Source organism: Equus quagga, chromosome 5, assembly GCF_021613505.1.
Source record: "Equus quagga isolate Etosha38 chromosome 5, UCLA_HA_Equagga_1.0, whole genome shotgun sequence".
Lineage (NCBI taxonomy): Eukaryota > Metazoa > Chordata > Mammalia > Perissodactyla > Equidae > Equus > Equus quagga.
In genome coordinates, this window is record NC_060271.1 from 30,617,737 (window position 1) to 30,641,025 (window position 23,289).

The following is a 23,289-nucleotide window of genomic DNA, read 5'->3' on the forward strand; positions in this document are numbered from 1 at the left end:
ATAGTCCTTTAGTAATTTATATGCCTCTCACTGCTGGAGCAGTTGCCTAGGAGACACGCACTCCCAGGAGACTCAGTTGCAGTGGGTGATACAGAGCGCCACTGATTAATGAAATTAATGAAATCAGTGTCCATCCTCCCAGGATTCTTCAGAACTTGACCTATGATCCCTGACACTGGGGCAGAGAACACTGCTTCTCTGTTATGACACTGAGGACTCTGCTACTCTGCTATGAACCTGGGCTTGAACTGAGGGAGATCTTTCTTTATTGTAGCCACAAATTCGACATATTGAAAAAATACAGTGTTTTCACTTCAGCAGCCTTTATCTTGCTATTAATTTTATCTTTTTTGTTTTGTTTTCTAGTTCTTAAAATAACTGCTGATGATGGCCTTGAACATGCTTTACTAGGCATGTATTCAGGGTGCCGAGCTAGCACAGGAGAATGAAAAGCCACTTAGAGTGGAAACGGCTGATATGAAGTTATCAAAGTATATACAGAAAACATAGAGCGGCAAGACACGACTCTTCTTCACTAAGGTCAGTTATGCGCAAAGATCAAGGACTGCTTCATTCGTGGGCCTGCCCATGTGCTTAGTGATTGACAGGAGCCTGCAGTCTATTTCTTTGGTCTCCATCCAGACCCGTGTGTGTGTGTTCTCACTGTTCATCCACACTCCCTCACTAAGGCCAGCTACTATCCTAGGTCCAGAGGCGACAACAAGGAACAAACGTTGACTGTGCATGTGATTTATTCCAGGGCAGAAGTCTGCCTTCCAGTGCTGTTTTCTCCATGGACCTTCAAGGATGAAGGTGATTTTTAAAGCCGGAGCCCCATCTTCCCAGACATGTACATCTGAAACAATGTCAGAAACCCAGGGAAGGACCTTAAGGGTATTATTTGTTCTTTTAAAAAGAATAAGGCGTCCTTCCTCTTCCTGAACATTCAGTGCAGACGCCTTGAGGTGAGGCCAAGGAAGGCAGGTGTGTCCACGCTGACAGAGAGCGGGGAGGTGCAGTGGCCTGGAGCACGGTGCTGGAGTCCAAGTGCGGTGAAGAAGGTAGTCACCCAGGAGGGAGGCCTGGCAGGGGGTGCTGGAGCCCAACAGGGATGAGGACAGTGTGCCTAGGGAGGGGCAGCCCAACACAGGGTGCTGAAGCTCAGCGGCGTCAGGAGAGTGTCCAGGTGGAAGACTGCCGAGAGCAGGCCAAGAGGGAGGGGATCCCACAAAGGGGCAGGGTGAGGGGGGTGAGGAGGGGGATGTGGGCAGGGAGGCAACCCGGTGAGGTACTGGAGCGAAGAGGGGTAAGGATGGCACTGTGGGAGTCTCAGAATCCAGGCGGGGTGAGGACTTTTGTGGGGTGGGTCCAGGTGAAGGGTGGGACCTGGCATGGGTGGGGTAAGGAGGGTGTCCACATGGGAAAGGAGGGGGTGGAGAGGGAGTGACTGGGTAAGTAAATACAAGATAATGGAAGCTAGTTTCCTCTCAGTCAGAGAAAAGAGTTGCAAATCTGAAAACGGAGACAACTAGAAATAATTCTTTCGTGTTGCCCTGGAGTTGGAAGGCTAAGGTAACATAAGCAGGTGTGCAAACACACGTATATATCTATGTTTCCTGGTTCTGTCTGCTGCGAGGCCTGGAACAGTGACACGCCAAGAGCAGTGAGCACACACAGCCAACTCTCATATCCCAGCTTCTAAACACTGTTCCCCATCGAAAGGAATCAGGGCTCCTTGGAGAAACGGCTGATTCCAGAGCTGGCGCAGAGAAAATACAAGATAATTCTGGAATACCTTGCACTAGAAAGTAAAGAGATATTCAAAGAATGATGGGCACATGTCAAAGGACAAGCTATCTTGAAGGGACAACCACAGGCCAAAACCAGGACAAATCAAAGCATCAAAATAATGATCAGACGACAACCAACAACAAAAAGAAGAAACCATGACTCCTAGTGATAGGAATAAATCAGTGAGTTAAAAATTTGATGGGGAAACAGGATATTTACAGTTTCAAAGTACCTTCCACAAAATACCTATAATTACGAGGAGAAGACTAACTTGACAGTGGAGAAACCTGCTGACGCCACCGTAGTGAAGAACTCAAAGTGAATTTCATCAGTAATAGGACAAATAAAAATCGCACCACTTGATAGGAGGCAGTGAGAAGAGAATGGTGTCACTTCTGTGACATTCCTGCCAAAGATGCATGGAGTCTCATCCTGAGGAAACATCAGACAAACCTAAACCGAGAGACACGCAACAAAGTAACCAGCCTGGAATCAGCAGGAGTGAGCATCGTGAAAAGCCAGCAAAGACTAGGATTCCTGCAGACTCAGAGAAACTACAGACACCTGACACTAAATGCAACACGCGATGAGGGATTTTTTGCTATAAAGGACATTAGAGCAGTACCCCCTTATCCACGGGGAACACGGTCCAAGACCCCCAGGGGATGCCTGAAACCGCGGATGGAACTGAACCCTATACGTGCACGTTTTCTCCTATACATATGTATTTGAGGAGCGACAACAAAACCAGCATGAACTTCTTTTTCCTTCTTCACAATTTCACAGATAGAAGATTTGTGCTTACCATAGATCTTAGTAACCTCAGCATGTGACTTTTTTTTCTTAAGTTGAGAACTTTTACCTTTTTACTTAAAGGAGGCACTTCATGGCTTCTCTTTGGGATATCCGAATTGCCAGCATCACTACTCTTGCACTTTGGGGCCATTATTAAGTAAAATAAGGGTTACTTGAACACAAGCACTGCCATCCCGTGGCAGTTGATCTGATAATGGAGACGGCGACTAAGTGCCTAACGGGTGGGAGTGTAAAGAGCGTGGATACACTGGACACGGGGATGATTCACGTCCTGGGAAGGACAGAGCGAGACTTCATCATGCTACTCAGAACGGCGTACAATTTCAAACTTATGAATTGTTTATTTCTAGAATTTTCCATTTATTATTTTCAGACCATGGTTGACTGTGGGTAACTGAAACCACAGAAAGCAAAACCATGGATAAGGGGGCACTGCTGTACTGGAACAACGGGCAAATCTTGAACGGGGTCTGAGGATTAGAAGGGCGTAATGTATCAACATTAACTTCCTGAATTTTGTCTTTTTCTCCTAGAAGGCCCTTGTTTGTAGGAAACACATATTCAAGTATTAGGGGTGATAGCCATCATTGTTGGCAACTTACTCTTAAAATAGTTCAGGAAAAAACGAGTTCTTTGTTTTCTCGAATCAGTAAAAGTATTTTGATTTGCACTCCTATTTTATTTATGTATATATTTATTTATATACACACACATACAAACACACATGTACATACCACATTATGAACATGTTCTGCTGTCCTAATATGACCTACAAAACTTATGAAAATAGAAACGTAAATCAGATTAGTAAATAAAACAAACAGAAATGACACAGTCGTTGAAATTAATTTATGAGGGTTCAAGATCCATGCTGGAAGTACCAGTGCCCTGCCCGGTGGATGATCTTCCCAGTCTTTCATTCAGCATGGAGTTAATGAGCAGCTGGGCTCTGTGCCAGGCGATGTGGAGGCGAGGCACCCACCTATTCTGAGCTCGCTCGCTCCTGAATTACCTCGTCCGCACCCATGGGAGCACCCTGCTTTGGACAGATTAGGAACATAAGCTCATGGGTGATCTATCTGTTTCTTAGAAATTAAGAGCTTTGACTCCTACCTTGATTTGGGGAGTAGCAGATCTTTTCCAATTGAAACTGAGATTATTGGGGGAAAAAAGCTTTGACGCAGGCTAGGTGCCATTATGCACTTTGACAAAGATAAAAAAATTATAAGCCATTTTGACTATATGCACACATTAGGGAAAAGTTATTTAAATTATTTTAGGATAAATTTCAATTAAATTATAGGAAGCTGAGGATTATTAAGTATTCTTCTGGTTCTTTCTCATTACTCAGGTCTAATCAAATGCTGCTTCTTCAGACAGGCCTTCCCTGACCTCTCTAAATAAAACTGCCACTCATCAAGTCGCTCTCTATCCCTCTACCATTTTCTTCACAGTACTTGTTATTATCTGAACTTCTTATTCATTTATTTGCATGTCAACTATCTTTCTCACTCTATGTTCTAGAAGGGCTGGCGCTTCATCTTGTCCACCATGGTCTCCCTGGAACTTGTAACTGTGGCATAATGCTCACTATATCCTTACTGAACATGAATCAAGATGGGGCGTGTAATGTGTAAACCAAAGATCTCTAAGAACATGACTGCCAACCTTATTATTCAGTGATATCTCAATATTGCTGATAACTAGAATACCTACCTACCTAACTAAATGACCCAAAATCCTTTTTAACTCTTGTTTTTGAGACAAAATATTCACAATGGAAGCTACAATAGAATTGAAGGTGAGTGAAGATGGTTTTTTTCATTTCAAAATCTTGTAAGATACTTGAAAATCCCTAAATGTTATATATACTGTGGTGTGGTCTGAGGACCCAGTGCTACTAGCCCATGAACTTTGATACCAGTCCATGACAAGGTTCGGTACAGAAAAGGAGAGGGAGTGTTTACAAGTGTTTTAGCAAGTTACATTGCTGTGACATTCCTATTGCGTTTGACAAAAGCATCAGTCTGTGACATGTGGGAGAAAAAGCTGGTCCTCCACCAAGTGATAAGTTTGCGAAGTGTTCACTGATAGTTTACCCAAAAGTGCATTAAAAAGTAATACAAATGTTAATGTTCACCAGACTGGCAAAAAATATAAATTCTGAAAATATACAGTGTTGATGATGCTATGGAGGAATGGGAACTCTCATAGACGGCTGAGAGGGATGCAAACAGGGGCAGCAGCCTCACGGACCATTGGAGTTATCTGCCAAGATCGAAGAAGGGCAGCCTCACAAGCCAGCAGTATCATTCCTGGTTACATACTCTGAGACCCAACCTACCCCACGACATATACAGGACACGGACAGAACATTTACAGCATCACTGTTGCAACAGCGACGTATCAAAAATAACCTAAATGGGGGCCGGCCCCGTGGCCGAGTGGTTAAGTTCACGTGCTCCGCTGCATGCGGCCCAGTGTTTCGTCCGTTCGAATCCTGGGTGTGGACATGGCACCACTCATCAGGCCATGCTGAGGTGGCACCCCACATGCCACAACTAGAAGGACGTACAACTAAAAATACACAACTATGAACTGGGGGCTTTGGGAGAAAAAAAAGGAAAAAAAAAATCTTAAAAAAAAAAAATAACCTGAACGTCCAATAACAAGAATGGGCAAATACATTATAGTATATATGTAAAATAGGATACCTTTTACAAGTGAAACTGAACACACATTTCAACATGGATTAGTCTTACAGATATAATGTGGAGCAAAAAAAGAACTTATACAATTATGCTATTTATATAAAATTTAAAATGATGTAAAATACTATCTACATATTTCATCAGCGCTTTACAGTTTTCAGTGTACAGATCCTACACATATTTTGTTAGATTTATACTTAAGTATTTCACAGTTTCTGGTACTACTGTATAGACATACAGTTGACTTTGTATATTACCCGTGTCCCGCAACCTTCCTAAACTCACTTATTAGTTCTAACAGCTTTTATGTAGATTCCTTTCTAGATAGACAATCACGTCAACTGCAAATAGAGAAAAATTTTTAAAATGGTGTATGTACATACACACAGCACTAGGCTGAACCACAAGAAATGCCGATATTTGAAGATTTTGACCCACAAATACAGCAATTTCATATGGTTCAACCCAAAAAAAGTTAAAATTGCATGGGAAATGATAAACACTGAGTTCAGGATAACGGTTGTCTCTGGGAGGAGACTCAGGGGGTTCAACTGTATTAGTCACATTGTATTTGCTAAATTGGGTGGATACCTCAGCGTTCTCTCCTTGTCGCATAACCTAAAAGTTCTTTCTTCTTGTTGAGAGCATGGGATAGTGCCTTCACACAAGAGGAATAACCAAACTTGGAAGTTATTCACCTGTCTCCCCGTGGGCTCCTTGGAAAGCAGAAGCCAAGGCAAGGACACACACACAGGAAGTGACCCCACGGGGCAAGAGAGGGAACAGGGAAACAGAGAAGGAAGGAAGGCCAGTCCTTCTTCCTTCCAGGTTCTGTCATCAAGCTGGTCACCTCTGTGGGCAACTGGGGCTTGGTCGTCCTAGGAACCCTAAGGAGCCAGTGAGAATCTGCCTCAGGATTGTGGGTTTCAGTGTCAGAAAAGGGGGACTTATTCTCTGGCTTTGGTCCCCCACTGGTCAAAGGTTGCCCTATGGAATGCTAACTCCCCCAGACTTCCACATCTGTGTCTCCACCAATATGGCCGAGCAACTTCACCAGGCAGCAAAGAAATGCTGGGACAAAAAGCGAGATATCCAAAGTGCAGTGGGGGCCAGCTGCTGTGAGGGTAGACCTGCCCACAGCTGGGCGCTCTAGAAACAGCTGGAGGGAAACGGTGGGCCAGGAGGATGGAAAGTGGGGCAAAAGAGGTGTCCAATACATATACACATCTATGTTTACAAATAATGCTAAACCCAAGAAAAATGGGTTCTTTTTTGGTATTTTTTTTATTGTGGCAAAATATACAAAACACAAAATTTACCATTTTAACCATTTTTAATTCAGTGGCATTAAGGATATTCATGCTGCTGTGCATCACCACTATCCATCTCCAGAACTTTTTCATCGTCCCAAATTAAAACTCTGCACCCATTAAACTCTAACTCTCCATTCTCCCTCCCCCAGCCCCTGGCAACCACCATTCTACCTTCTGTCTCTACGAATCCCACTACTCCAGGCACCTCTAAGTGGAGTCATACAGTATTTGTCCTCATGTCTGGCTTATTTTACTCAGCATAATATCTTCCAAGGTTCATCCATATTGTAGCACACATCAGAATTTCATTCCTTTTTAAGGCTGAATAATATTCCATTCTATGTTTACACCTCATTTTGTTTATGTACCCATAAACAGACACTTGGGTTGTTTCCACTTTTTGGCTACTGTGAATAATGCTGCTATGAATATTGGTGTACAATCTGAGTCCCTGCTTTCAATTCTTTTCTGTACATACCTAGAAGCAGAATTTCTGGATTTTATGGTAATTTTATGTGTAATTTTTTGAGGAACTGTCATACTGTTTTCCACAGCAGTTGCACCATTTTATATTCCCACCAGCATTGCACAAACACTCCAATTTCTCTGTATCCTTGTTAACGCTTGTTTTCTGTTTTTATAACAGCCACCCTAATGGGTGTGAGGTGGTATCTCACTGTGATTTTGATTTGTATTTCCCTAATTATTAGTGATGTTGAGCATCTTCTCATGTGCTTATTGGCAATTTACATATCTTCTTTGGAGAAACATCTATTCAAGTAGTTTGCCCATTTTCAACTGGGTTGTTTGTTTCTACTGTTGTTGAGTTTTAGAAGTTATTTATATATTCTGTATATTAATCCCCTATCAGACATACGATTTAAAAACATTTCTCCCATTCGGTAGGTTGCCTTTTTTACTCTGTGGATATTGTCCTTTGATGCATACATTTTTATTATTGATGAAGTCCAATTTATCTATTTTTTCCTATTGTTACCTGTGCTTTTGGTGTCATATCCAAGAAAATATTGCCAAATCTAACGTCAAGAATTTTTTCGCTGTTTTCATCTAAGAGTTTTATAGTTTTAGCTCTTACATTTAGGCCTTTGATCCATTTTGAAATAATTTTTGTATATGATGTCAAGTAAGGCTCCAACTTCATTCCCTTGCATGTTGATTTCCTGTTTTCAACCATTTGTTGAAAAGACTGTCCTTTGTCCACTGAATGGTCTTGGCACCCCTGTTGAAAATCACTGACCATATATGCAAGGGTTCATTTTTGGGCTCTCTGTTCTATTCCTTTGGTCAAAATGTCTGTCTTTATGCCAGTACCACATAGGGAGGTTCCTTTTTGTCATCATCGTTGTTTTTTACTGAGATATAATTGCCATATAAGTACCACATTGTTTTCATCACTGTAGCTTTGTATTAAATTTTGAAATCAGGAAGTGTGAGTTCTCCAACTTTCATCTTTTTCAGCATTGTTTTGGCTGGGTGGGGTCCCTTGAGATTCCATATGAATTTTAGGATGTTTTTTCTATTTCTGCAAGACATGTTATTGGGATTTTGGTAGGGATCTCACCGAATCTGTGGATCGTTTTCAGTAGTACTGACACCTTAACAATATTAGGTCTTCCATTCCATGGAAGACTTTCCACTAATTTGTGTCGTCTTTAATTTCTTCCAGCAATGTTTTGTAGTTTTCAGTGTACAAGTGAAAAATGGGTTCTAAAGCAAGCTCTATTACTCTGAGTCTACGGGACAAAATAGAGAGTTGACTAGGATTTCTTCTAGCTCTAAAGGTTTATGATTCTCCAGCATTTAATCTAGCCTTGAAGTTAACTAAATTTTACCAATTCTTGGCCAGAATGGCGCTATAGATTCAATTAAATAAATATTTACCGTAACATTATGTTCAAGGCACTGTTAAAAAAACAGTTCACTATAACAGAAACCTTCTTCCACTGAATCCCTTTGTTCAATTCCCAAATTTAAAACAAATCACATTCCTCAAAGGATTTCACTTCTTTTGGATTGAAGGTTGTGTCAGAACACCCCACAGCTGATTTAGTCTGGAAACCAGAGAATCAGCTCATTCAGTTAACTCCCAAATATCACCTGCTTTTCTTAAAAAATATTTCCTATTCTTCTTTAAATTGAGGGTGTAGAACGAAATCCTTGATAGGAAGATGTATATTGTGCATGTGACTACACAGACCCCGAAAGAATGTGGGCCAGTGTATCTGAGATCCTAATTTCAGATTAAATCTTCCATGCACTATTTCATCTCACTCAGCTCAGAATTCTGTTTCTGCATCACTAACCGTCAACAGCCATCTCAAAGAATCCAGTCATTCAACAAACATTTAACAGGTGTTACGCTGTACTGGGAACTCTAGTAGATGATAAGTGTCACTGACGGAAAAGCAGGACCAGGAGAGCAGGGAGAGATTTCTCACCATACCCCAACCATTATCATTAGAGAACAACTCAAACCAAATGTCGGATGGTGAGCGGGTGAGCAGAAACAGTTTTATATACAAAGGGCAGTACATGAAGGGACTGTAATCCAAAAGCCATGTGCAGTCCTTTATAAAGTCAGTCCCATCCACGACACTGCTTTGCATTAACATTTACTGAGTTCCCGCAGACACACAAACCTGAAGCAGAAAGAAGACACAGTCCTATTTCTTACACTATAAAACCCAGACTGTATTTTAAAAACCTCTCACGTTCAAATCAGAAGCCTGCTTAATTTTTCCTTTTTTCAAGAAAGGGACAACTGGAGTTGAAAACAACAAACAAGTAAATAAAATCACACTAGGAGAAATGCAAATCTGCTATAGAAAAATTAGGTCCTAAGTCTGCAGTGTCCCTGAGGGAGCTTGGACCAGCTGGGCATGTGCAGAAAACTCGCAACCATGTGGGTGCAGACACGGAAACAAAAGATAAGCCTCTTCTTCGGTGTATTTTTCTTACAGTTTATTCTACTCTTCACTGCCCTCCGACCTCACACACACTATTTTCAAGAAATACTGATTTTGTAGAGCCAAAATCTAGAGATCTGAACTGACAATCCACCTTCACATGAAAACGGTGCCTGTGCTATTTAGTCCACTATTCAGAAGAGGGTAAAACTCCTGCAAGAATTATAAAGTTATAAAGACAAAAACCTTTTCAAGTCAAGAAATAAAACTAAAATTCTTTTGAAAATAAAACACTTAATTGCAATCAGGATTATTCTGTGTATAATCCATCAGAAATGGTTTGTTTTGCTTTGATTTTTGTACGCATGTGGATGGCCTGCATAAAGACGTTATTCCAGGAGAAACGAAAGCAAAATAAGACACTGATAGTGAGAATAAAAATGTAAAGGAAACATTTGAGTCTCCCCACATTTTATATCCAATTGATGAGCCACATTTAATTTTATTACATAAACATTTTATACTTTACAGTTTTGGATACTACCTCTAAGGCTTTTATATAAAATTTACTATAACCAAGAATCCTATATAACGTGAGGTGCACTGAACTACTAGAATTTCTGCTGATATGATCTCCAATATAAATTTAGGCTAGATATAACCCCAAATGGTTTTTAAAATGAAAACCAACAAGAATTCACCACTTTGGCAAGTTAAAAAAGTTCCTAGGCTGCAGTTAAAAAAGAAAAAGTTGGAACAGATAAGATTGTGAGGTTTCTTAAAGAATTCTTATCAACATAATTTTAAGATAAACTAGTAATACATGCAGTTTCTCACAATAACAAAGTTACTGTAATTATTTATTATACGAAAACGTAGAGCTCTTATAAAGTCTAAGAAAGTTAGGAAGAATGAGTTCAAAATTTTTATATTACAACTGAATTTGGGAAAGAAAATAGTGTTTGTAAATGAAAAGAAACCCAAAAGATACAAAACTGGCACTGTCATCCCTCTCCCTTGCTCCACTTCTGGTCTTCAGCATCTCCAGGCAGGTTTACTGCAACAGCATCCGAACCAACGGGCTTCCTGCTTCTGGCTCTCCTTCCACCACTCTGCGCTTCCCACGTTGTCAGCTGATCACACGAACACGTAATTCTGATCGTCACTCCTGTGCTCAGAAGACGACCACAGAAGGGCAAGCTCTTGAGCTCTGCAGGACGCCCCACACTCACCTTCCCAGCCTCATTTCTTCTGACTTGGGCTACATTTCACCTATGTACCAGCCACACAGAACTGCAGGCTCCTCTCTGAAGTGGTCCACGCTCTCCTGATTCCGCTCTTTTGCTCATTCTGCTCCCTCTGGCTGGAAATCCTTCTCCCTTCCCTGCCGAACTCTTCCCCAACTCCACAGCTCTTCTCCAATGCCACTGCCCCGGAAGCTCTTCCATTCCAGCCGGCTGTGATCCTCTCTCCCCTTGACACCTCAATGTGTCTCCAGAGTCAGTAGTCTTCCATCTTACATCAAATTACTTATCATCTCGACTGCAAACTGTCTGAGGCAGAAGCTGCTTAATTCCTGCTCTGTGCCTGAAGCAGCCGGCACGGTGCCTTACACACTGGAGGTGCTCAAGTATGTACTGAGTCAAACATACCAAGTTCTGCTCCACGAGAGGCAGTGGAAGGAAAATACTTTGAGTGCACGGACAGAAAATGAAAAGGCTGGCGATGGTATTTTGAGAAAAAGTCTCAGAACATGCAAAATTTATATCAACGGCAGCAATATTTTACTTCTTTAGGACTAAGACTTAGAGGCTTTTTTGAGGTCAGGATGGAAACAAAAACCACGCACACAAAACCTCTTTCTTTCCAGGTAAATAATAAATGAACCGAAGGAGAGTAACCTTTAAAAAATAAACTCAATCATTTTTCCCCAGTCAAGTTGTAGAAAGTAATACAAGAAATATTAACAATTCTGTTACAATGAAATCATAGATAGTCTAATTAGGTAATTAGCCCCAGAAAAAGGCTTACAATATTCCTTCTTTTGTGAATCTACCCAAGTCATAGGAAGCCAGGCTAAATAGCACCAGCTTTTTCTTTAATCTTGAAGAACAGGCTCTAAAAGTGAATGAACAAATAAAGGAATAGATTTAATAAGACTTGACTCAGAGTTCACCACAAACCAGAGCTTCTTGAAATATTTGTGGGAAAGAACTAGTTTTTAAATACTTTCTATCTGCTGCAGACTGATACCCTCATAAAACACCATAAAAATGCAGCAGCAACGTCTAAAGGTTGATGTGCATTTTCTGTACACGGACCAGCAACAAACTTTGCAAAAGAGCCATCTACCCTGTTTCCTCAAATCCACACACATTCAACACGCCCCCAAAGGTCGGCAAAGGCGGGGTGCGTGCCTACCTTCTGCTCTTGCACCTCAAACACTGCTTCATGGACGCTGCAAGCAAAAAGCGAGGTAGGCAGGTCACTTAAATCCATCATCTCCTCCAAATCATCTTCATTTTCACCAAAAACCATCTCTTCTTCCTCTTCTTGGTCACTGCTACAGAGATCGGACTGGCTGTCATTCCAAGATTTCATAGTGTCCCTCAGAATTTTCCCCTAAAAGCAGGTCTTCTCTGTTTTTAAAGTTCTAAGATGTCTACCAGGCATCTACTGTTAAAAGAGAAAACAAGAGAGAGAAGACTGAAGCCAAGTCCTGTTCCGATCAATTCTTGAGACAGCAGTTCATCAAATGAAGCAATTTTATTCAGGAAAGATAAATCAGCATCCAAATCAACTCATTACAGTCCTCATAAACGAGCTCTATATATACTAATTTGATTTGCTTAGCATACTTTATGTATTTCACTGGCAATGATGTATTACAAAAAAAGGCAGAAAGTTTTCTAGTAAAACTGGGGGGAGAAAAGGATAGTACAAAATGAGATAACATCAATATGTACACGAGTTTACAAGCAGTAGGAAGGAAAATGAGAACCAGAACTGCCTTCACAGATTTGTTTTGGGTTTTAGGTCCTCGACGCTGAAACTGGCAGAGCAGAATAAAACCCACACAGACTCAGTCACCATCTGCACTGTGAAATACGCCCTGCGAGGCGCTGACTCTACCTTTCTTAGCCAATTTGTTCTTTTAGAATATACCCATAAAGAATTAAGTTACCCAGAACAAAAAGCCCTCTACAAAGGCAGTCTTTGTTAATGCAGGAAATATTTACAGTAGGCAAAACTTGACATGTGACAATCAAAAAGATACCGTTTTTCTGAACTTTTAAAAATCAACAATTTTAACCCCAGTGCACAGAGCCGACAGCGTTCCTCTGTTAAATAAAGGAACCGAGGCTGTCTTATGGGGACAGTTTATGTGCATGTCTGTCTCCTCCGATGAACTGCACCCTACACCCACCAAGCATCATGCCTCGAGCAAGACATATTCCAAGATGCTGAAACAGGGTTTAAGAAATACCCATCAGGCACAGAAAAATTAAGTGACTGTGATTATTACTATCTAAATATTACCTAATTTGTGATTTCCCTTTTATTTCAAGGAACACAAGGCTGTGAATATACTGCTTATATATAGAATACATTGCAAAATGTTAATGGCAGGATAAAAATAGCAGGTTTTTTTCATCGTTATTCTACTACATCAATCAGGAAAGACTCATTCTAAAAAGTAAAATCTTTACTCATTTTTACAAACATTTTCTTGCATGCCTATTGCCTGCCAGGTATTGGGGGATATTAGATGAATAAGAAATGCTTCCTACCCTCAAGGAGCTCCCACCAAAGCAAGCATGTCTTCTTCTCAACAATACTAACCATTCCAAGAGGATCTTGTCCCATTACCTGGGCTCCTATACTGTCAATTCCTCCTCCTCCACCTGTTCCTTCTCCTCAGTAAACGTACCTATTGGAAGATTCCCCGCCCCAATCGGGGGGAAAAAACCCAGAAAACTTCCATTTGGATTCTACCTTCCTCTCTCTCTCTCTCCTTACCTTTCCTACCAGCTTCCTGGAAAGAGTCATCTGTACTTGCTGTGTCCACTTCCTCAACGCTAGTCACTTCTGAACTCAGTGCGGCTGGCCTCCCGCCACTGTCTTTTGGCTGAAACTGCCCTCTGTGAACAGCAACGGCTTCCTCATACTCGAACCTCACTTCGGGCCTCAGCCTCCATCTGCAGCACCAGACCCCGCCACACACCTGTTCACGCTTGGACCTCCCCGCCTTCTCGGTCTCCTTCCTCACCAACTGTCTTTGTCGCCAACTCCTTTCTCCACTCACGCTTTACAACTTCCTCTATGAGGTTTCATCTCCACCCTCTTCCCCATCTTACTCTTACTGAGTGGTTTTCTCCACACCGAAGCATTTAACTACTTAACCACCAGTGCTTCTCAAATTTGTTTCCTGCTTCCCTGTAGTTTGCATGCACAACATGTGTGCATCAATACCGCTTCTCGTTTCACACAATGATTCTTAAGCTGGGAAGGACGTCACTAAATTTGAGGGGGAAGCAAGAACAGAATCCTGGGCAATGAAGGGGATGGGCAGTTTGGAAAAAGTACATGACCCCAAGAGATTCTGATCTGCGCTGGGTCTTTCCTGCCTACACACACTGAAAATCACTGATCTCTCTGATTTCTATATCCAGACTCAACCTCTCCCTCCTGCATTCTAAATTTATATTTTTAGCTTTCTACTGTATATATCTATCTGGGTAGCCCAGAGGTACGACAATTGTTTTAAACTTATTCTTTTAATTAGATTATTGTGCTGGAAATCTCCAACCTGGAAGGGGCCTGGTAGGGGGAAATGGTATCTCACTGTGGCTTGTAACCTTTTCTTCAAAACTAAGTTGTCAGGTGGAGTTCACAGCTCTCACAGCAGTTTCTTCATTTCTCTGTTACATCCTTAGGCTTATTTGTTTACAAATCACTCCTAGCACCAGACCATGAGTGTCTTTGATTCCCCAGTCCCTGGTCGCTTCTAGCTCACAATACATGCTTAATAAGGATTGCTGAATGAAGGCAGATAGCATTGTGTTTACCCCACTGATACGGCAGCACAGACAAAGGAAAATTTAATTCTGCACGAGATTAGAGACAGCTTCCCAGAGGATGTTATGGTGAGACTTAAGGGATGAACAGAATTTCAGCAGGAAAAGAAGGGTATATGTCCTGGGCAGAGTTCATGGACAAAGGCGGGAAGACACAAGGATCAGTATGCACAGAGGTCATGTGGTCTGTGTGGCAGGAGTGCTCGAGACAAAGTCAGAAAGGCAAGGACGGGCCAGGCTGCCTTGAAAATAGCATTTCAGAGTTCTGACATAAAAACCAGTCAATATCAGCAGGCCCTTGAGGGTTTAGGCAGGGAAATGATATAATCAACCCAAATTAACTTTGAATATCACCTAAAGAGGATTGTCTTTCCACCTTATCTCTTAGAGGCACTAATGTTTTTAATATCTTCCCTCCCTCAACCTATTAAAAAGAGGTGAAAGAAATATTGTGCCTGGTTTTTTAGAGGTTGGAGAGTTGGGGAGCTCTCAATGGCTAGATTTTGAAATTTGAGAAAGTCAAGCTACTTTTGATAAGATTTTTTTGTTTGCTTCAAGTTCCTTCCTCCAACACCTAAAAAGAAAAAAAAATCAGAGCACAGGAAACAATCCTTCACCTGACTTAAAAAAAAAAATTCTTAGAATGTTACACCTTCATTTCCTGTTTTCTACCTTCATTTTTGGGTAACTTTTTCTTTTGACATAATTTCAAACAGTTGGATGCTAATTAGTCTTCAGATGGTGAACACGATGTAGTCTACTCAGAAGTCGAAATATAATGATGTACACTTGAAACTTATATAATATTATAAATCAACGTTACTTCAATTAAAAAAATTTCAAACAGAAAATTTGTAAGAATAGTACAAGGAATTTCTGTATACTCTCTACCCAGTTACCAATTACTTACATTTTTGCCCATTTTTAAATCATTCTCTCTTTATTTTTATACACATACTTTTTTCCCCTGAACCATTGAGAGTAAGTTGAGTGTGCCCCCTTTATTTCCAAATATGTCAACGTGTAAGAACAAGATCATTTTCTTACCTAACCCACAGGCTAATGACCAAAACCAGGAAATTTAACAGTGATAAACTATTGTCTAAATCAGAATCTATGTTCAAATTTTGTCATTTATCCCAATAAAGTCCTTTATAGCTATTTTCTCTTTAACTTCTTTAGATTATTGTTAAATTATTTGCCTTTGCCCCAAGATATTTCAATAATCTTTACAGTATTGCTACATTTTCTTCACTTATACAGTACTGTATCTTTGATACAGTTTATTTTTTTATTTTTTACTTATTTATTTTTTTTGAGGAAGATTAGCCCTGAGCTAACTGCTGCCAATCCTCCTCTTTTTGCTGAGGAAGACTGGCCCTGAGCTAACATCCATGCCCATCTTCCTCTACTTTATATGTGGGATGCCTACCCCAGCATGAAGTGCCAAGCAGTGCCATGTCCGCACCCGGGATCCAAACTAGCAAACCCCAGGCCACTGAAGTGGAACATGCGAACTTAACTGCTGTGCCACCGGGCTGGCCCCTTTGATACATTTTAAAAGGATGAATTAATGAAATATTACAGTAACTGCCAACAAGTCTGAACAGTCTTTAAGTATATCCCAGGAAGATTTAGGCTCCATAATCAGACTTTTCTAAATTTAAACTATGGCTCCCCCAGTTCTATATATTAGGTAACTTACTTTGCCTCCCTTTCTATTTCCTCAACTATAAAATGGGGATAATAATAATCCTTACCCAATAAAGATGTTACAAGGATTATAAAAATGAGAGAATATATGCTAAGTGCTTAGAATAATGCTTTGCATATAGTTAGTGCTCAATAACTAATTATTTTTACATAGGCACAATCTATGTTAATGCATTTTTGGGTAGAGAGGACCTCAATATCAGAACCATCAGTGGAATTGATAGTAAAACACTGGAAACATAAAACATTAAAACATAAGGAAACATTCACCTTAAACGACACATTAGACCAGATGGACTTAGGAGATACACACAGAATACTCCATTCCCAAACCACAGAATACACATTCTTTTCAAATGAACATGGAACATTCTCCAGGACAGATCACATATTAGGCCACAAAACAAGTCTCAATGAATTTAAGAAGACTGAAATAATACCAAGCATCTTTTCTGACCACAAAGGTATAAAACTAGAAATCAACTATGAGAAGAAAACTGGAAAAGCCACAAATATGTGGAGAGTAAACAAAATGCTACTGAACAACGATTGGGTCAACGAAGAAATCAAAGGAGAAATCAAAAATACCTGGAGACAAATGAAAATGAAAATACAACATGCCAAAATTTATAGGATACAGCCAAAGTGGTTCTAAAAGGGAATTTTATAGCAATATAGGCCTACCTCAACAAATGAGAAAAATCTCAAATAAACAATCCAACAGTGTACCTAAAGGAACTAGAAAAAGAAGAACAAAGACCAAAATCAGTAGAAGGAAGGAAATAATAAAAATCAGAGAAGAAATAAATGAAATAGAGACTAAAAAAAATAATAGAAAAAAACCAATGAAACTAAGAGCTGGTTTTTTGAAAACTTAAACAAAACTGACAAACCTTTAGCTAGACTCACCAAGCAAAAAAGAGAGAAGGCTCAAATAAATAAAATCAGAACAAAAGAGGAGAAATTACAACAAACGCCTAAGAAATACAAAAGATTATAAGAGAATACTATGAAAAGCTATATGCCAACAAACTGGATAATCTATAAGAAATGGATGAATTCTTAGAACCATACAACCTTCCAAACTGAATCAAGAAGAAACAGGGAATTTCAACAGACCAATGATCAGTAAGGAGATCGAAACAGTAATCAAAAACCTCCCCAAAAATAAAAGTCCAGGACCAGACGGCTTCCCTGGTGAATTCTACAAACATTCAAAGAAGACTTAATACCCATCCTTCTCAAACTCTCCCGAAGAACTGAAGAGGAGGGAAAGCTTCCTAACTCCTTCTACAAAGCCAACATTACTGATACCAAAACCAGACAAGGACAACACAAGTCCTCAACAAAATACTAGCAAATCGAATGCAACAATACACTAAAACAATCATACACCATGATCATGTGGGGTTTTTTCCAAGGATGCAGAGATGTTCAACATCCAGAAATCAATCAATGTGATACACCACATTAACAAAATGAAGAATAAAAATCACATGTCATGTCTCAATAGATGCAGAGAAAGCATCTGACAAGATATGGCACCCATTTACAATAAAAACTCTGAATACAATGGGTATAGAAGGAAAGTACCTCAACATAATACAGGTCATATATGACAAACCCACACCTAATATCATTCTCAATGGAGGAAAGCTGAAAGCTATCCCTCTGAGAAGAGGAGCCAGACAAGGATGCCCACTTTTACCACTCTTATTTAACACAGTATTAGAAGTCCTAGCCAGAGCAACCAGGCAAGAAAAGGAAATAAAACGGATCCAAATTGGAAAGGAAGAAGTGAAACTGTCACTATCTGCAGATGACATGATTTTATATATAGAAAACCCTAAAGAATCCACAAAAAAACTTCTAGAAATAATAAATGAATATGGTAAAGTTGCAGGATACAAAACCAACACACAAAAATCAGTTGCATGTCTATACACTAACAATGAAGTAGCAGAAAGAGAAATTAAGAATACAATCCCATTTACAACGGCAACAAAAAGAATAAAATACCTAGGAATAAATTTAACCAAAGAGGTGAAAAGTCTGTACAGTGAAAACTATAAAAAATTGCTGAAAGAAACAGAAGACGACACAAAGAAATGGAAAGATATTCCATGCTCTTAGATTGGAAGAATTAACATAGTTAAAATGTCCATATTTCCTAAAGTAATCTACAGATTCAATGCAATCCTTATCAAAGTTCCAATGACATTTTTCACAGAAACAGAACAAAGAATCCTGAAATTTATATGGAACAAAAGACCCCAAATAACCAAAGGAACCTTGAGAAAAAAGAACAAAGCTGGAGGTATCACACTCCCTGATTTCAAAATATACTACAAAGCTATAGTAACCAAAACAGCATGCTACTGGCACAAAAACAGACACACAGATCAACGGGACAGAATCAAGAGCCCAGAAATAAACCCACACATCGATGGACAGCTAATTTTTGATAAGGGAGCCAAGAACATACAACAGAGAAAGGAAAGTCTCTTCAATAAATGGTGCTGGGAAAACTGGGCAGCCACATGCAAAAGAATGAAAGTAGACCATTATCTTACACCATATACAAAAATTAACTCAAAATGGATTAAAGACGAATGTAAGACCTGAAACCATGAAACTTCCAGAAGAAAACATAGGTAGTATGCTCTTTGACATTGGTCTTAGCAGCATATTTTCAAGTACCATGTCTGACCGGGCAAGGGAAACAAGAGAAAAAATAAACAAATGGGACTATATCAAACTAAAAAGCTTCTGCACAGCAAAGGAAACCATTAACAAAATGAAAGACATCCTAACAATTGGGAGAAGATATTTGCAAACCATATATTAGATAAGGGGTTAATATCCAAAATATATAAAGAACTCATACATCTCAACAACAAAAAAACTAACAACGCAATTAAAAAACGGGCAAAAGATCTAAGCAGACATTTCTCCAAAGAAGATACAAAGATGGCCAACAGGCACCTGGGATGATGTTCAACATCATTAGCTATCAGGGAAATGCAAATCAAAACTACAATGAGGTATCACCTACTCCTGTCAGAATGGCTACAATTAACAAGACAGGACAAGTGCTGGAGAGGACGTGGAGAGAAGGGAACCCTCATACACTGCTGGCAGGAAATGCAAACTGGAGCAGCCACTATGGAACATAAACAGTACGGAGATTTCCTCAAAAAATTAGAACTACCACATGACCCAGTTATTCCACTGCTGGGTATTTACCCAAAGAACATGAAAATATGAATGCGTCAAAATACATGCAGCCCTATGTTCATCGCAGCATTATTCACAATAGCCAAGACTTGGAAGCAACCAAGGTGTCCAACTAGGGACAAATGGATAAAGAAGATGTACTATACATACATCATGGAATACTACTCAGCCATAAGAAATGAAGAAATCCAGCCATTTGTGACAACATGGATGGCCCTTGAGTGTATTATGCTAAGTGAAATAAGTCAGAGGGAGAAAGTCAAAGACCATATGATCTCACTCATAAATAGAAGATAAAAACAACAACAATCACAGAGAGACAGAGATTGGACTGGTGGTTACCAGAGGGGAAGGGGGAGGCAGGGGGGCAAAAGGGGTGCCTAGGCATGTGTATAGTGATGGATTGTAACTATTCTTTGGGAGGTGAACATGATGTAACCTATACAGGAATCGAAATATGATATACACCCAAAATTTATAACGTTATAAACCAATGTTACCACAATAAAAAATAAAATAAAATGAGAAAAATATATACTCAAATGATCTAATTCCAAGCAACAAAAAGGCTACAGAAATAAAACTAACAGTTTGTAACATTTCAAGAAAACTGTTCAACATCAGATGTATCAATAAAATGGGCAACCAGCAGCAGTAATAATATGGCCCCAGCATAGAAACATTTAAAGATCTAAAAACAGAAAGCTAGCTGAAGAAGGGCCTTTTTTATGGGCCTCACAGAATTTTATGCTGTAATGCAGTGCGCCCAGGCTCAGAGACATTACCATTCAGATGACGGTTCTCTCGCCAAAGGCAAAGCCACAAGATTTTTTGGATATAACTTACATCTACACTTGTCAACCATTTCATAATTTTCTGAGATCATAAATACAGTTAAATCTGAATAGAAAGAGGGATAATCAAAGTCAGCCAGTGGAAATGACAATCCTAGCACATGTGTAAGAAAATCATCTTATGAGGTAACGTAGCTGGAACTTAAAAAACTAAATGAGTTTTATGAAGGCAAAGAAAAAAATTACAAAAGTACATTGTTTCTATGCTATTATTACTGGAATTGTTGCTAACTCTGCCCCACCCCAAGTGTTACCAAACTGAGCCGTCCCTCAGTTTACTAACCTGGGGGAATACTGACTGGTTCCACAGAAAGGGCTAACCAATATCCTCCAGCTTCTGTAAGCAACAGCCCATGCTAATCAGGATTTAGCATCATCTCCAGCACAATCGTAGCTGTGGCTGACTTCTGGCAAACTGTTTCTTCACGGAATCATCAAACGAGTGGAAAACTCCAAGTAGCACGACCATCTGCTCTGCTACAACAAGCCTTGTGACAAAACTGATCCTTCAAGGCAAAATGTCAAACGCGGGGATTTGATTTTGCATTTTAAGTTCTGATCAGAAAAAGGTAAATTCCCCCTCCTCTAGGATTTTTAAAAAAATAATTTTTCAAAGTAATGTGCTTTTCAACTTGGTGAATACTTTACACACCTTAGCTAGATGCACTTCATTATTTTTTGATGTGTTCCAAATGCTACTGAGCGATACTGGAAGCAAACAAGTGCCCCCTTTCCAGCTCGACAAGCGCCCTGCTGAATCACCTTGGAAAAGTCACGCGGCTTTTTGTTTTATGTTTGTTCTCATATAGAAAATAAGGAAAATACTCACAGATGCCGTCGAACTACTAAATTCTTTTTAAAAACTTCTAAATTATAAATTTGGACCCAATTTTTAGAAACCCTCAAGACTGTCAATGTGGGGGTTCTGATGAACTATCACGCAACCCTTGACCCTCCACTCTCTCCTCGCTCACCACTCAGGGGGAGAAGTTTACTACTTCTTAGTAGCTGTGGTAAAAAATAAAATAAAATTAGATTTTTGTATTTTGTATGTTTCAATAACCTGTGCCCTCTTTTCACAGATAATCTAGAATTGGTCCTGCTGTAATTATTGATATTTAGTTCTCCACCAGGAGGAGTGGTATTTGTTAGAGAGAGGACAGAAACAAACAACAACAAAAAACTCAACTGTCAGAACATATGAAAATAGTAAGTTTTAAAGACTAATTGAAGTAGAGATATGAAAGACTGATGCTATTTGTTTTGCTGTATATAATTCATTTTCCCTCACTATAACCTCAACGTTCCAGGCGAAAAGCGGAAAGCCACTGTCTGACCTCCACCTTCTGCGGTTTTTTGGGATCTAAATAACAAACGGTATTGAACTTTAGAGTTTCCATTATGTCTCAGGCTACTGCCTAACGGATTTCCAAATCACACTATTTTTCAGGATGTTTTGCTTAAGTTTTTCAATCAACAAATCCTCTAGCACCATACGAAATCTGTTCTCATTTGTAACCTTTAACATCCACATGTTTACTAAAAGCTTTACAATTCGATAGTGGGAAAAATCTTGTTTTCCCTAAAAGCACTGAAATGTCTTCCCAAACTAAAAAAGAAAAGGTGCTGCCCACGCAGTAAAATGCAAAGCTGATGGCACGGCTAAAGAAGGGGCGCTCCGTTTCCAGGCCTTTCACTGTCTTCCTGCATCAAAAGTCCGTTTCTAGAATACCAATATAAAATCTCCACCAAAAGGTACGAATTTGTGATGCGCAAACATCTATATCCTGAGTCTCAATATTGTGTTTTTATAATTTAATATATTGAACCAGAGCTAATGAAATAGTCTTCAATTATTTTAAATCATATGTAATCACAGCTACAAAGAAGCCAGTTGCTTCTCTTACCACACAGTACATCCGAGACTTCAAGGAAATGCAGAGTTCTACGAAAAGTTCAAATCAATGTGGCGTGACAGGTCATTTTCAGTTAAGAGGGAGCAAATAATCCTCGTGCGTATCTGAAACACGGATCTCAACTGCTCCCTACGCTAGACTCCTAATCCCTGAAGGAGATGAGCAGATTTTGCACGGAGGCTGGAACAAAGCAACCTGCCACCAGACGCTGCCGCTCTGCCAGGCAGCGGATGCGAGCGGAGAGACAAGTTTCAAGAAGTTCGCGAGTAAGGACGGCGCCGGCTACCCGGGCATCGGGGAGACGGGGAGCAAGAAGGGGCTTCCACCTTCTGCGCGGCCCCGTTTGACCCAGTGCACCTTTCCCGCCTTCAGGAGCAGGCTAGGCCTGTCATCTTTTCACAAAGCCAGAGAAAAGAGGGGAGAAAAAGCGTCTTGGTTTTGTTTTCCAAAACATCACCCCAGAGCTGCCGGAGGAGGCGCCGGGCGGGGACGGGCTGGCCGCGGGGGGCGAGGACGCCACAGCATCTCTAGGGTCTCGGGCACTGGAGCGCCCACCCTCCTGGGCGTCCGCAGCCCGGTTACTGATTTACTCGCTTCTCACTTCCCGCACCCCGCCCCAGCGCCGGCTGCAGCCTCGCTCGGAGGAGCCGGGCGCCGGCCCCGCCCCGCGGAGGGGAGACTCACCTGCGCACTTGGCCGCGGCGGGCGGGCAGGGGAGAGGCCGCGCGGCCCGACGGGCTACGCGGAACCGGGCGCCGCGACGAGCAGAGCCGGGGAGACGCGCCGGGAGGCGGACGGCGGGCGGCGAGGCGCGGGCGGGGTACGGTCGGAGCGGCGCCGGCAGCCCGCAGCCTGGCCGCCACGCCCTCGACGCCGGCGAGAGCGGCCGCGAGCGGCGACAGGGCCCAGCCCGGCTGCCGGCGTCGCGCGCGC

The 23,289-nt window shown here is 40.8% G+C and overlaps 1 protein-coding gene across 4 annotated transcripts in view; it reads right to left on the reverse strand.

The window, feature by feature from the left end:
* Window positions 1-23,283, reverse strand: part of RCAN3 (RCAN family member 3) — a 41,088-nt gene extending 17,805 nt beyond the window's left edge. Inside the window, exons 1-3 of one of the 4 annotated variants that reach the window (XM_046661661.1) lie at window positions 23,041-23,283; window positions 20,724-20,946; window positions 11,980-12,234 (exon numbers count right to left, since the gene is read on the reverse strand). In XM_046661661.1, coding sequence (XP_046517617.1) covers window positions 11,980-12,159 — 180 coding nt within the window. In that variant the 5' untranslated portion in view covers window positions 12,160-12,234; window positions 20,724-20,946; window positions 23,041-23,283. Of the gene's footprint in view, window positions 1-11,979; window positions 12,235-20,723; window positions 20,947-22,347; window positions 22,367-23,040 lie in introns of those variants that run through there. The other 3 variants (XM_046661662.1, XM_046661660.1, XM_046661663.1) reach the window with 3 other exon arrangements.
* Between the last annotated feature and the right edge of the window lie 6 nt (window positions 23,284-23,289).